This window comes from Rana temporaria, chromosome 2 (assembly GCF_905171775.1).
Source record: "Rana temporaria chromosome 2, aRanTem1.1, whole genome shotgun sequence".
NCBI lineage: Eukaryota > Metazoa > Chordata > Amphibia > Anura > Ranidae > Rana > Rana temporaria.
The window spans coordinates 48,472,697-48,485,614 of record NC_053490.1 but is presented as its reverse complement, the minus strand read 5'-3'; the positions used below and the strand labels follow the sequence as shown (position 1 = coordinate 48,485,614).

At 46.2% G+C, this 12,918-nt stretch overlaps 1 protein-coding gene across 1 annotated transcript in view; it reads right to left on the bottom strand.

Moving 5' to 3' along the window:
- AMOTL1 (angiomotin like 1) overlaps positions 1–12,918 on the bottom strand; it is a 185,636-nt gene that overhangs the window by 44,883 nt on the left and 127,835 nt on the right. The window contains 2 exon segments of the mRNA XM_040340169.1: positions 2,217–2,477; positions 2,479–2,527. Of these exon segments, the coding sequence (XP_040196103.1) occupies positions 2,217–2,477; positions 2,479–2,527 (310 nt within the window).

Below are 12,918 nucleotides of genomic sequence, written 5' to 3'. Positions count from 1 at the left end.
CGTTACCAAGCAATTGAACAATTGTACCTAATAAAGTGGTCGGTTAGTGTAATTCTCCATTGCCTAGCGCTGCTGTTCTGCATATACTGAACAACTGAGAAAGGCATTCTATTCAAAAACAACAGCCCGATATTTCCCTTGCCCTTGCTTATTCAATTTCATATCTTTTGGTAAGAGGTACATGAGTCTTCAACATTGGCAGCACAGTGTGGGACTTTCCAGGTAAATATCCCCTACATGCCCTTGAGATCTAGGTAATCTTATAAACACTAGGGTCCTTGGTTCAAATCCCAACCAAGACACTACCTGCATGGAGTTTGCATGTACTCCTGTGCTTGCATAGGTTTCCTCTCACACTCCAAAGGCATGCTGGTAGATTCATTGGCTCCTGTCAAAATTGACCTTAGTATGTGTGAGGTAGGGATCTTAAATTGTAAGCTCCTTGTGGATAGTGAATGATGTTAATGTACAACATGAAAAGCTCTGCGTAAATTGGCGGCACTATATAAATGCTAGTAATAAATGAATAAAATGAAAGCACACCCGAACACATACCCAGCATGGCCTCTACATCTCAAAATACAGTTCTGATTTGTAAACAGACTTTTACTGCCCATGATGTATTATACAGTAGACACTTTCCTCTACTGTAAAGTCATGTACAACGTTAAAGCTGAATTCTAGGAATTGTTCCACTTTCTAAAATTTGCTGGTTTACTATTGATCAAGTCCAAGGAAGTGCATGTCACCTTGTGGACTTTTCTCCTAAATTTACAAGTGATGGTTTTACTGAGCGCAGGGAGTACAACTATCGCTACACTCCTGGTGCTCTGATAGAAGAGATGCTGCCTTCTGTTTACAGCAGTGGCTCTGCCCACCCCTCCCCTCTGCTGCCCATTTACGGAAGGCTTTGTAGTTTGTGAATGTGTTCACATAATACAAAGCAATCTGTGATTGGGCAGAAGGAGGGGAGGAGCAGTCACAGTGACTGCATACAACTCTGCAGCTGCAGGAGCTGAGAGCAGAAGATCCAGAACTGGAGTGCAAGGAGTACAGCAATAGCTATGCTCCCAGCGCTCAGTAAAAGTTATGTAACTGTTAATTAAAGAGATAAGTCCACAAAGTGGCATGCACCTTGTTGGACTTAACCCATGGTAATCCAGAACAATTTAGAGAGTGGCTGAATCCCTGGAGTTCAGCTTTAAAGCTGATGTCTAGACAAACAGCTAAATGCACAATGGATTTATATTTCTGCCCATTCATTCCTTAGATTTACACAGCACAGCCCTGTACAGTAGGGCAGGAGACCTAACTTTTCTCTACTGCAGTTAAGTATTACAACTGGGCCTTGGCCCTGCCAAAGGCTGTGAATGGACAATGAAAGGGGAAGAAGCAGACAGCTTATCTCTCTGTCACTCTACACTTTCCTACTATCAGCCTGTCTTTTGTTAGCACATGAGCTTTGTAGCACAACTTACATAATACTCAATCTAATATTTAATAGCTTTATAGACATCTTCATCGAATCTTCTCCTGAAGAGTGGCAAAATAGCCACGAAATGCGCTGAGCTATTAGCTGCCTCTCATACAATTTTTATACATTATCTACAATATGCTTTTTTGGACTCTACAAATTTTTTATATATTTTATATGTTGTTACTGTGGAGACAAGCAAGGTTATCTCATTATTTTACTACTGTGATTATATTATGCTGCTATGCCATTATATTACTTTGCTATTATGTACTATGTTATGGTGGAATTAAAGTTTCCTTGTTTGCTATATTATATTGTATGTATTCTGGTATTATGCAACATCTATGGTCACTAATATGGTTTATCCACCAGACATCATCATTAGTATTATGTTGTGTTGCCTCCCTGGCTGCATGCTTCACACAAAGTTCCAAACTTTTTTCTCATATATCCAATTGTCGGGGATGGAGGTACATTCTAATGTCCTCATATAAAGTCCCAAACTGTTTATTCTCTTCTCTTGTAGCACAACTGTCCAACTCCTTGCAGTGCTTCTCTCTCCCAGTCTGAGTACTGCTGGACAGGGACTGAAGAAGCCTATTTGATACCAAGCCAATAGGTATATGTACTTCTTACAATCATTTTTTTTTTTTTTATGATTTATTAATGGACACCAAGCTGCATTCATTTATTTTATCTGCCTGAAATACAGCTTAAATAAAACATGTAGATAGCGTACCTTTTGAAGTTTGTCTGCTTTTTCATAGCAGATCTCCAGCTGCTGTCTCAAGGTTCCATTCTCCTTGGTTAAGATCTCCACCATCTGGTGTGCCCGTTCCACAATGGTGAAAGCCTCTGGCGGCAGTGGCTGGATGGGTGATGGGCATGGCGATGGTGTTGGTTGGTGGGATGTCATTCCCATCGGGATCATAATGGCAAGAGATGTTGAGTGCAACAAGAGCTACTGATGGAGGCTGCTTTGGGAGGACATGGGGCCTGTGGTGCTGCAGCGGGCAGCGTGGGAATGAGAGCTGAGGAGGCTGCTGCCGGCTGCAAAATGAAAGAAAACAAAAAATGGAAAGATGAAAAGTCAGCGCTGGGACATTATATTTAGAGACTGCTGAAATGAACAGATTTAAAAATGAACATAATGGGTTTTTCCGTAAACTGCAATGCATGTGGGAGTTGCACCATCTCTCAACTCCTGCATGTTCACATTGTGCTGTGCTCTTCAACGTAAAGGTGACCTCTGCTTTGGCTGAGTGTATAGCTTAACAACCACATCTCCTTCCACTAAGGAACAACATGAACATATTATATTCAGCTAAGAAAGCTAGCTTCTGTTCTGGCTTTCTTCTTGTGTAACTGTCTAAAACACAAAAAATAAATAAAACATAAAAGCACAGAAAAATGCCTGATCATTTGCCAGGAATCCAGTTGCCTTTTGCTAGACTGAATATAATTGTTACACTATAGTCATAAACAGGGCCATCTTAAAGCAGGGCACTCCTGGGCACTGCCCAGGGGCCCCAGGTACATGGGGGCCCCCCCACAATAAATCTTGCATTACATCATCCTTGCCAACTGTCCCCGGATTTGCTGGGACAGTCATGCTTTTTACTAAACTGTCCCGTTATGGTTGTGTCCTGGAAACGTCCAGAACCTATACCTGGTTTGACAAATTTGCTTGGAATCTAGGAGCCAGCTTAAAAAAAAGATAGGAGCCAGAAAATGCGCCCCGTCCCCGTGAGCTTGCGCGTAGAAGCAAACACATACGAGAGTAGCGTCCCCGCATATGTAAGCGGTATTCAAACCACATGTGAGGTATCGCCACGATTGTTAGAGCGCGAGCAATATTCTAGCTCTAGATCTCCTCTGTAACTCAAAACACGCAACCTGTAGATTTTTTTTAACGTCGCCTATGGAGATTTTAAAGGGTAAAAGTTTGTCGGCATTCCACGACGCGGATGCAATTTTGAAGCGTGGACATGTTGGGTATCAATTTACTCGGGGTAAAATTATCTTTCACAATATAAAAAAAATTGAGGATAACTTTACTGTTGTCTTATTTTTTTATTAAAAAAGTGTACTTTTTTCCAAAAAAGTGCGCTTGTAAGACCGCCTGCGCAAATACGGCCTCATGACAGGAAGTATTGCAACGATCGCCATTTTTATTCTCTAGGTGTTAGAATAAAAAATATATATAATGTTTGGGGGTTCTAATTAGTGGGAAGGAGATGGCAGTGAAAATAGTAAAAAATTGACACACATTAGAATTGCTGTTTAACTTGTAATGCCAACGGCCACCACCAGATGGCGCCAGCTGAGCTCACAGAAGGAAGAGCTTGGGATTTCACAAGGCCGCAAAGCTGCGGCCTCAATTATCGGCCGACGCGATCGCGCGGCGGGGAGGTGGGGGCGCACGGAGACCTTAGGATCTTGTGCCTCCGTGCGCCCCCCACCTCCCCTGCCGCCGTGATCGGGGCAGGCCCGTGGCTGCGGGTAGTTGAGGCCACGCTTTGCGGGCCTTCCAATTACCGGCGAGCGCCCAGGTCACAATTTCTTGTCGCCAATGCGACCTGGCGCCCAGATTTTGTCGACCCCTGACCTATTACTATGCCCTCCTGACCCCCCCCCCCCTGTACTGTGCCCTTCTGCATTTCCCCTGTACTGTGCCCTTTGTGTTGACTAGTCTTTGATTTATGGAATGTTTTCCTTTTGTAAAATCGATTTTATTGAACGTACTAATAAATATATGTTTATGCTAGCATTTATTTATACTTTATTTCTTGAAAGTAGGTGTGTAAATTGGGGCAAGCTGTTAGGGGCCCACTGCAATTACTTGCCCAGAGGCCCATAATGCTATTAAGACGGTCCTGGTCATAAATGAAGCCTACAAACACTGTTTTCAGGCTTTATTCACACAGCAGCTGCTGTCAGAGGATTTGAAGGGGTTGACTGGATGGGAGGTGGGGTTATAACATCACATCAAATACAATGTCCATCCTTATAAACCCCACTGTCATTTGGAATTTTTCTGTATTCTTTTTACTGCATACAGTGGGTAAATAAGTATAGAAAACTTTACCATTTTTCTAGGTAAAATATTTCTAAAGAGGCTTTAGACATAACATTTTCTCCACATGTCCATAACAACCCATGCAATCCAAACATACAAAGAAACCAAAACAAATAAGTTCAGAAATAAAGTTATGTGTAATAAAATGGAAAGAAGGGAAGTGAAAGCCATTGGCATTCAAAGCCAAGACACCAGCGGAAATCTATCAGTTAATTAGAAAGCAATCCTGCCTTTGTCAGTGCAAATTAATAACAGCTGGATCAGTCTTAACTGATGGCCTATAAAAAGGTGTCTCATTACCAAGGTGTCACACAAGAAACATCTCATGATGGGTAAAAGCAAAGAGCTCTCTCAAGACCCTCACAACCTTATTGATACTGATGGCATTGGTTACAGAAGGATTTCTAACTTCGTGAATGTTCCAGTGAGCACTGTTGGGGCCATAATCTGGAAGTGGAAAGAACTTAATTTCACCATGAACTGGCACGACCAGGTGCTCTCGCAAGATTTCTGACAGAGAAGTGAAAGAATTATCAGAAGAGTTGTCCAAGAGCCAAGGACCACTTGTGAAGAGGTTCAGAAAGACTGAAATTAGCAGGTACAATTGTTTCAAAGAAAAACAATAAGTAATGCACTCACCGCCATGGCCTGTATGCACGCTCACCACACAAGACTCCATTGCTAAAGAAAATTAAGCTGAATAAAGTTTGTGCACAACATTTAGACAAGCCTGTGAAATACTGGGATAATATAGTCTGGTCAGGTGAGGACTCTTTGGATGCCATATTATACACCATGTTAGGAGGTCAAATGGCACTGCACATCACCCCAAAAACACCCCCCATACCAAACAGTGAAGTTTGGAGGTGGGAACATCATGGTGTGGGGCTGTTTGTCAGCATACGGTGCTGGCAAACTTCATATCACTGAAGGAAGGATGAATGGAAAAATGTACCAAGACATTCTTGATAAAAATCTTCTGCCATCTACCAGGATGATGAGGATGAAAGGAGGCGAGGACATTTCAGCAAGACAACAATCCCAAACACAAAGCCAAGGAAACTCTCAATTGGTTTCAAAGAAAGAAAATAAAGCTGCTAGAATGGCCCAGCCAATCACCTGACTTGAATCCAATAGAAAATCTATGGAAAATACCAGGGCCGATCCTACCCGGGGTGCACTGGGTGCAGAGCACCCAGGCGCCACAGAGGTGGGGGCGCTGGAGCGCCAGAGTGCTCCTCTCAATTTTTCTCCTCTCCTTTTTCGTGCTAGAGCTGGCGGCCTCTCCCCGCAGCCGCCGACGCCGCTGTGTTTTGTCCTATACAGTCTGTGACTGTCCCCCCTTCCTCCTCCTGTTAGAGGAGGGGAGGGAAGTGACGAATCCGGAGATCGGAGCCGCTGTCTCTGTGTGGAGAGACGCTAGCTGCTCAGTGCGTCGCCTGAGGGTGGCGGTCCATGACACATATTCTGCTCCTCTCAGTCTCACTGTCATAAAAAATCTCCTGTCTGCGGCGATCTGTGATCCACCCGGGCGGCGCGGCTTTGTCCTATGGCTGTCCCCCCTTCCTCCTCCTGTTAGAGGAGGGGAGTGAAAAATCCGGAGAAAGGAGCGGCTGTCTCTGTGTGGAGAGACACTAGCTGCTCAGTGACGTCCTGTCTGCGGCGATCTGTGATCCACCCAGGCGGCGCAGCTGCACACTGTTCAATCCTCTGCAGCTGCCGCCCGGGTGTTTTTATGTACTGTAATGGAGGGGGGGGGGGAGTTTGTCCTGGGGGGGTCTGTAGTAATGTAGGGGGCGTTTTTTTTTTTCCTGGGGGCGTCTGTACTAATGGGGGGGTTGTCCCGGGGGTCTGCACTAATGGGGGGGTTGTCCTGGGGGGTCTGTACTAATGGGGGGATTTTGTACTAATGGAGGGGTTTTTCCTGGGGGTCTGTACTAATGGGGGGGGGTTGTCCTGGGGGGTCTGCACTAATGGGTGGTTTGTCCTGGGGGGTCTGTACTAATGGGGGAGTCTGTACTAATGGGGGGGGCTGTACTAATGGGGGGGAGCTTGTCCTGGGGGTATGCACTAATGGGGGGGGGTTTATCCTAGGGGGTCAGTACTAATGGGGGGGTTTGTCCTGGGGGTCTGTACTAATGGGGGGTTTGTTCTGGGGGGGTCAGTACTAATGGGGGGGGGTGTTCTGGGGTCTGTTCTAATGGGGGGTTTGTCCTGGTTGGGTCTGTACTAATGGGGGGGTTTTGTCCTGGAGGATTCTGTACTAATGGGGGACTGTCCTGGGGGTCTATACTAATGGAGAGGTGGGTTTGTCGTGGGGATGTCTGTATTAATGGAAAGGGGGGTTTGTCCTGGGGGGAGTCTGTGCTAATGGAGGGGGGTTTGTCCTGGGGGGAAGTCTGTACTAATGGAGGGGGGTTTGTCCTGAGGGGAGTCTGTACTAATGGAGGGGGGTTTGTCCTAGGAGGAGTCTGTACTAATGGAGGGGGGTTTGTCCTGGGGGGTCTGCACTAATGGAGATAAGGGTTTGTTCTGGGGGTGTCTGTACTAATGGAGGGGGGGTGGCCTGGGGGTGGCTGTATTAATGGTGGGGTTTGTCCTGGGGAGTCTGTTCTAATAGGGGGGGGGTTTGTCCTGGGAGGAAATTGTACTACAGGGGGGGGTTGTCCTGGGGGGAGTCTTTACTAATGGGGGGGTTTGTCCTGGGGGGGAATCTGTACTAATGGGAGGTTTGTCCTGGGGGAGTCTGTACTAATAGGGGGTTTGTCCTTGGGAAAGTCTGTACTAATGGGGGGTTTGTCCTGGGGGTCTTTACTAATAGGGGGTTTGTCATGGGAAGTTTGTACTAATGGAGGGGGATTGGTTTGTCCTGGGGGTCTGTACTAATGGGGGGGGGGGTTCTTCTGGGGCGGTCTTTACTACTGGAAGGGGGTCTGTACTAATGGGGGGTGTTTTGTCCTGGGGGTCTGTACTAATGGAGGGGGTCTGTACTAATTGAGGGGGGATGGTTTGTCTTGGGGGTCTGTACTGAGGGAGGGGGTTTATACTTAGTTAGGAGTCTGCACTGGAGGGGGTCTATACTTAGTGGAGGGGGGTCTGTACTGAGGGGCGACTATAGGTGGTGGAAGGGGGGGTGACACCATGTTTTACCTCACGGGTGACAACAACCCTAGTGACGCCACTGCAGCTGCGGGCTCTTCATTCCTCCTCCCACTCCCTCTCCTTCTCTTTGCGCGCAATGCTGTACTAGTGAGCGGCGCTTGCCAGCACAGCCACCCTTTATGTTTTTTCCCCACCTTCATATTGGCCAGGGAAGAAATAGAATAGAAAAATGAGCAGAGAAGAGGATTGTGGGACTTGTAGTTCGAGGACTGGCAGCCCCACTTTAACAAAGAAACTGCAGCCCACACGGCATGTTCAGCTGAATGGGAGAGAGAGAGAGCCAGGACCCCAGGAAAGCTCTCAGGGAAGTGCACCCAGGACTCCAGAGGGAGAGGACAGTGCTGAGAGAACACCATCGGAGAGAGGACCCCACTGCCGTGCGCCACCAGAGGGAAAGCCACACAGCCTGGTGCCATCCCTGGTGGAGAAAGGAATGGAGTCATTGCCAGAATACAGATCTGGGCTCTACCCAGTGGAGTATCCATGGGTATTTCAGAGTGAGCTGACTCCTGATCAGAGGAACCGTTGTTGCTGTATCGCTGGGTCAGGTGAGAGCCGATCGGCCATTATCTACTTATGTCAATAGGAACTGCAGTCTCTGACCATCTCCTGTATTATATCTGCAGTCTCTGACTGTCTCCTGGAATATGTCTACACTCTCTGACCGTCACCTTTAATATGTCTACACTCTCTGACCATCTCCTGTATTATATTTCTAGTCACTGACTGTCTCCTGTAATATGTCTACACTCTCTGACCGTCTCCTTTAATATGTCTACACTCTCTGACCATCTCCTGTACTATGATTGCAGTCTCTGATCATTTCTTGCATCATGTCTACAGTCTCTGACCATCTCCTGTACTATGTCTGGGGCACTTTCAAACAGTATCAGAGAGGTTCCCCTCCAGGTCTCATTAGTGTACGCTCTTCCAGTATTTTCTTTATTGTTAAAAGATCATGGGAGGATCCCAGGGTAACAAAGACTTCTTAGGGGAGCATCTCTGTGTTTGAGTCATTGCCATATAAACATGTGTAAAGGGGAGGAGTTGGTAAGATGACCACGCCCCCTTTGTGGGGGCGCCAGAAATATTTCTGCACCCAGGCGCCTGTGACCCTAGGATCGGCCCTGGAAAATACTAAAGATCAGAGATCATAGAAGAGGCCCACAGAACTTTCATGATTTGAAGGCTGTGTGGAAGAATGGGCGAAAATCACACCTTAGCAATGGTTGCGGCTTATTTCTCCATACAGGAGGAGTTTTGAAGCTGTAAAATCGAATTTTGGGGCATTTGGAAAAAAAAAAAACGAAACTAGAGCCCACCGCGTTACAGTCATATTGCACAATTAACCCCCCCCCCCCAAAAAAATAGGGAGACATGCCTGTGCGTCTTATGGAATGAATACTAACAGCCCCCCCGCCCATCGTCGCCGCCGCTGCCATCTCACAATACAGGGCGGCCGTCTCCCACGAGCGCCGGGCGATCTCATGTCACTCAAAGAAGAAAGAGCAGCCCCAGCGGCCGAATGGAGTACTGCCTCTCGGGCGGCTCTGTCTTCTGACAGACCAAAAAAGCGAACTTTATTTCTGGGGTTTACATACACTAAGGCCGCGTACACACGGTCGGACAAAACCGATGAGAATGGACCGAGGTTCAGTTTCATCGGTCCAAACCGACGGTGTGTATAGCCCATCGGTCTGTTGTCCTTCGGTCCAAAATTTTAAAACATGCTTCAAAATCGAACCGATGGACCGCTGCCCGATCGGTCCAAACCGATGGTTAGTACAGAAAGCATCGGTTCAAAACCTGTGCATGCTCATAATCAAGTCGACGCATGCTTGGAAGCATTGAACTTCGTTTTATTCAGCACTTCGTGTGTTTGGAACGATGGTGTGTACGCACATCAGACCACTTCAGCGGTGAACCGATGAAAATGGCCCGTCGGACCATTCTCATCGGTTTGGAATGACTGTGTGTACGCGGCCTTACATAGTTACATAGGGCCAGATTCACCAAAGAGATACGCCGTCGTATCTCTGTTTCTATCTATGCGACTGATTAATAGAATCAGTTACGCATAGATATCCATAAGATCCGACAGGTGTAATTGTTTTACACTGTCGGATCTTAGGATGCAGTACGCTGGGGGGAGTTTGCGTCGTAAACCAGCGTCGGGTATGCAAATTTGGAGTTACGGCGATTCCCGACGGATTTTCGCATTCGCTACGTCGCTGCTAGTCTAGTTTCTCGTCGCAAAGTTAGTCGTCGTTTGACCTGCCCTAACTTTACTCAGCAATCGTATTGCTGTTTAAAGTATGGCCGTCGTTCCCGCGTCGAAATTTAAAACTTAACGTTGTTTGCGTAACACGTCCGGGAATACGGAAGTACGCTACGCGCGTCGCCGTTCAAAAAAATGACGTCACGGCGCGCAAAGCACGACGGGAATTGCGAAACTGAGCATGCGCAGTAGGTCCGGCGCGGGAGCGCGCCTAATTTAAATGCCACATGCCCATTTGAATTGGCCCGCCTTGCGCCAGAGGCTGCCAGCGTAGTTTTCATCGCAAGTGCTTTGTGAATCAGGCACTTGCGATGAAAACTTGCGGCGGTGTAACGTATCTACGATACGTTACGCCGCCGCTCACCTACGTGAATCTGGCCCATAGTAGGTGAGGTTGAAAAACGGCGCAAGTCCATCAAGTCTAACCTATACACTGTAGAATTATAAACCGAATTGCAATGGTAAAAGCGTGAGTGATTTTTAAAAATAAGTTCTACAGTTAAATAAAATACATGAATGCATGAGAAGTTTTGTTTTATATTTTATGACATTAAAAGGTGGATATTTCCCCAAAGCCCTTCAACAAAGGGGTTTCCTATTTCTCTATGGATGCGGAAAGCCCCTTCGAAGTGTTTATAAAAATGATAAAAAAAATAGTTTCTAATCTCCAGAACTGACTCCTGGGCTTTGTTCAGCCCTGTGTAAATATAGATCAGTTAGTGCTAAATATAATCCTGCTCCAGCTTGAATCATATCTGGCATCTAACATCTTTTCATTCTCAGGACAACGACAATGAAGTAATCCCAAGGCTGGATCTCCCACGCTTAAGCAGCATCTCAGCTCGACAAACATGAGAGTTTTCTTCAACGTCCCTCATGTATTTTTTCTAGCAGAGTTATGTGATGGGGAACAGAGCATGAGAAAGAGGAAGAATCATTATTCATTTATATGGGAAAAAACGTTTAGGGTTGGCATTTCACTCAGCCATCAGACTGGAATCCTGAATAAAAAGTGATACTCTGGCTAAACAACTAATTACATAGTTCAAACACCTATCCAGAAATGGATTTGCTTGCTTTGTTTTGTTGATTGCCTATAGCAGTGGTGTCAAACTCAATTTCATTGAGGCTGCATCAGCATTATGGTTGCCCTCAAAGGGCCCAGTTTTATCTGTAAGACAATGTATGCAGGGTTCAGGAGTATGCGATGTTTAGAGTGCAGAGTTTCAGGAGTGCGCTACGTACAAAGTGCAGAACTCAGGAGTACAAGGGGTAGAGAGTTCAGGGTTTAGGAGTGCAAGGCGTAGAGCAGGGATCCTCAAACTATGGCCCCTCCAGCTGTTGCGGAAACTACACATCCCATGAGGCATTGTAAAACTCTGACATTCACAGACATGACTAGGCATGATGGGAATTGTAGTTCCTGAACTACTGGAGAGCCATAGTTTGAAGACCCATGGCGTAGAGAATGGAGGGTTTATGAGTGCAAAGCGTAGGGAGTGCAGGGTTCAGGAGTACGCAACATACAGAGTGCGGAGTTCAGGAATGCGCTACAAACTAAGTGCAGAACTCAGGAGTGCGCTATGTACAGAGTGCACAGTTCAGGAGTACAAGGCATAGAGAGGTTTCAGGAGTACGTTACATACAGAGTGCAGAGTTCAGGAGTGTGCTGCATACAGAGTGCCGAGTTCAGGGGTGCACAGTTTACAGAGTGCAAGGTTGAGAATTGTGCTACATACAGAGTACAGGGTTTAGGGGTGTACTATGCACAGAGTTCGGGGTTCAACTCTCTTTCAAAGGCTGTCCACATCTCACTTCCACCCCTCCTGTTCAGCTCTGACTCCTGCACCACTCTCCCCTATCCCCCACCCCTGCACACATCTTCTTTCACAGCCCTCATCTCTTCACCCCCAATAGCTTACTCGCATCTCATCCACCCGGTCTGGCTCCAGTACCTCTCGGCAGTGTAGGCAGCTTTCAGTGTAGGCAGCCCCCATGTGAATGTGTAGGGGTACATTTTACCCCTACTCATTCACCAAACAAGTAGTAAAGATGAGTAAAACCACAATAGTTTTTTCAAGTCCATTTTTTTTATTTTAAACACTGTCCCCCTGGTGTAGATCCAATGTCAACCACGATGAATGCCGCCGGTGACCTTAAAAAAAAAAAGAAGAGGTCCACACCCTACGAAGGCCCCCTTGTGAAGTCATCGACCGATAATACACCAGCTTGGAAAAGGTTCTCATATGGATATGAGAGGGAACCCACGCCTTTTTTGATTAACATTTAAGCGTGGGGTTCCCCTTAAAATCCATACCAGGCCCGAAGGTCCTGGGGGGGGGGGGCACGCTGTTCTTTTCTCAATCTTTAATTGTGGGCGGTCAATCGTTTACATGCAGCTGTCAGCTGGGAATTTTGCTGACAGCTGATGACTCATCCATTGTTAAAGATGCGTAGGTCAGCTTTCCGGCCCATTCCTTAACAACCAGCTATTTACTGGATGTTAAGAACGCCAGCGGATCCACTTTTGAAAAAAACCTGCTAGGTAACCAGCGTTTAGCAGAGTTTAGGAGCTGTTTGTATTTTTTTCTGACAAAACGCTACTTCTCCAGAATGTGCTGGCAGTGTTTTTTTTTCTGCCACAAAATGCTACAAAAAGCCTATGTGTGCATGAATACATAGGATAACACGCGGGGGAGTTTAGAGGTAGTAAAAAAAAAAAAACATTTTATGCCCCTAACAGTAGTGTCAAAAACGTCTAGTGTGCATGAAGTCTTAGAAGAAATATAAAAAAAAAATCTGACAGATGTGCTAGCCCCTTTCTTCCTATTCCCTGCCTCAACTCTACTAAATAAATGAAATGTTGTTACTGTCTCTGTCCCCATTAAAGAGATATCACATCACACAGAATATGTAAAAATG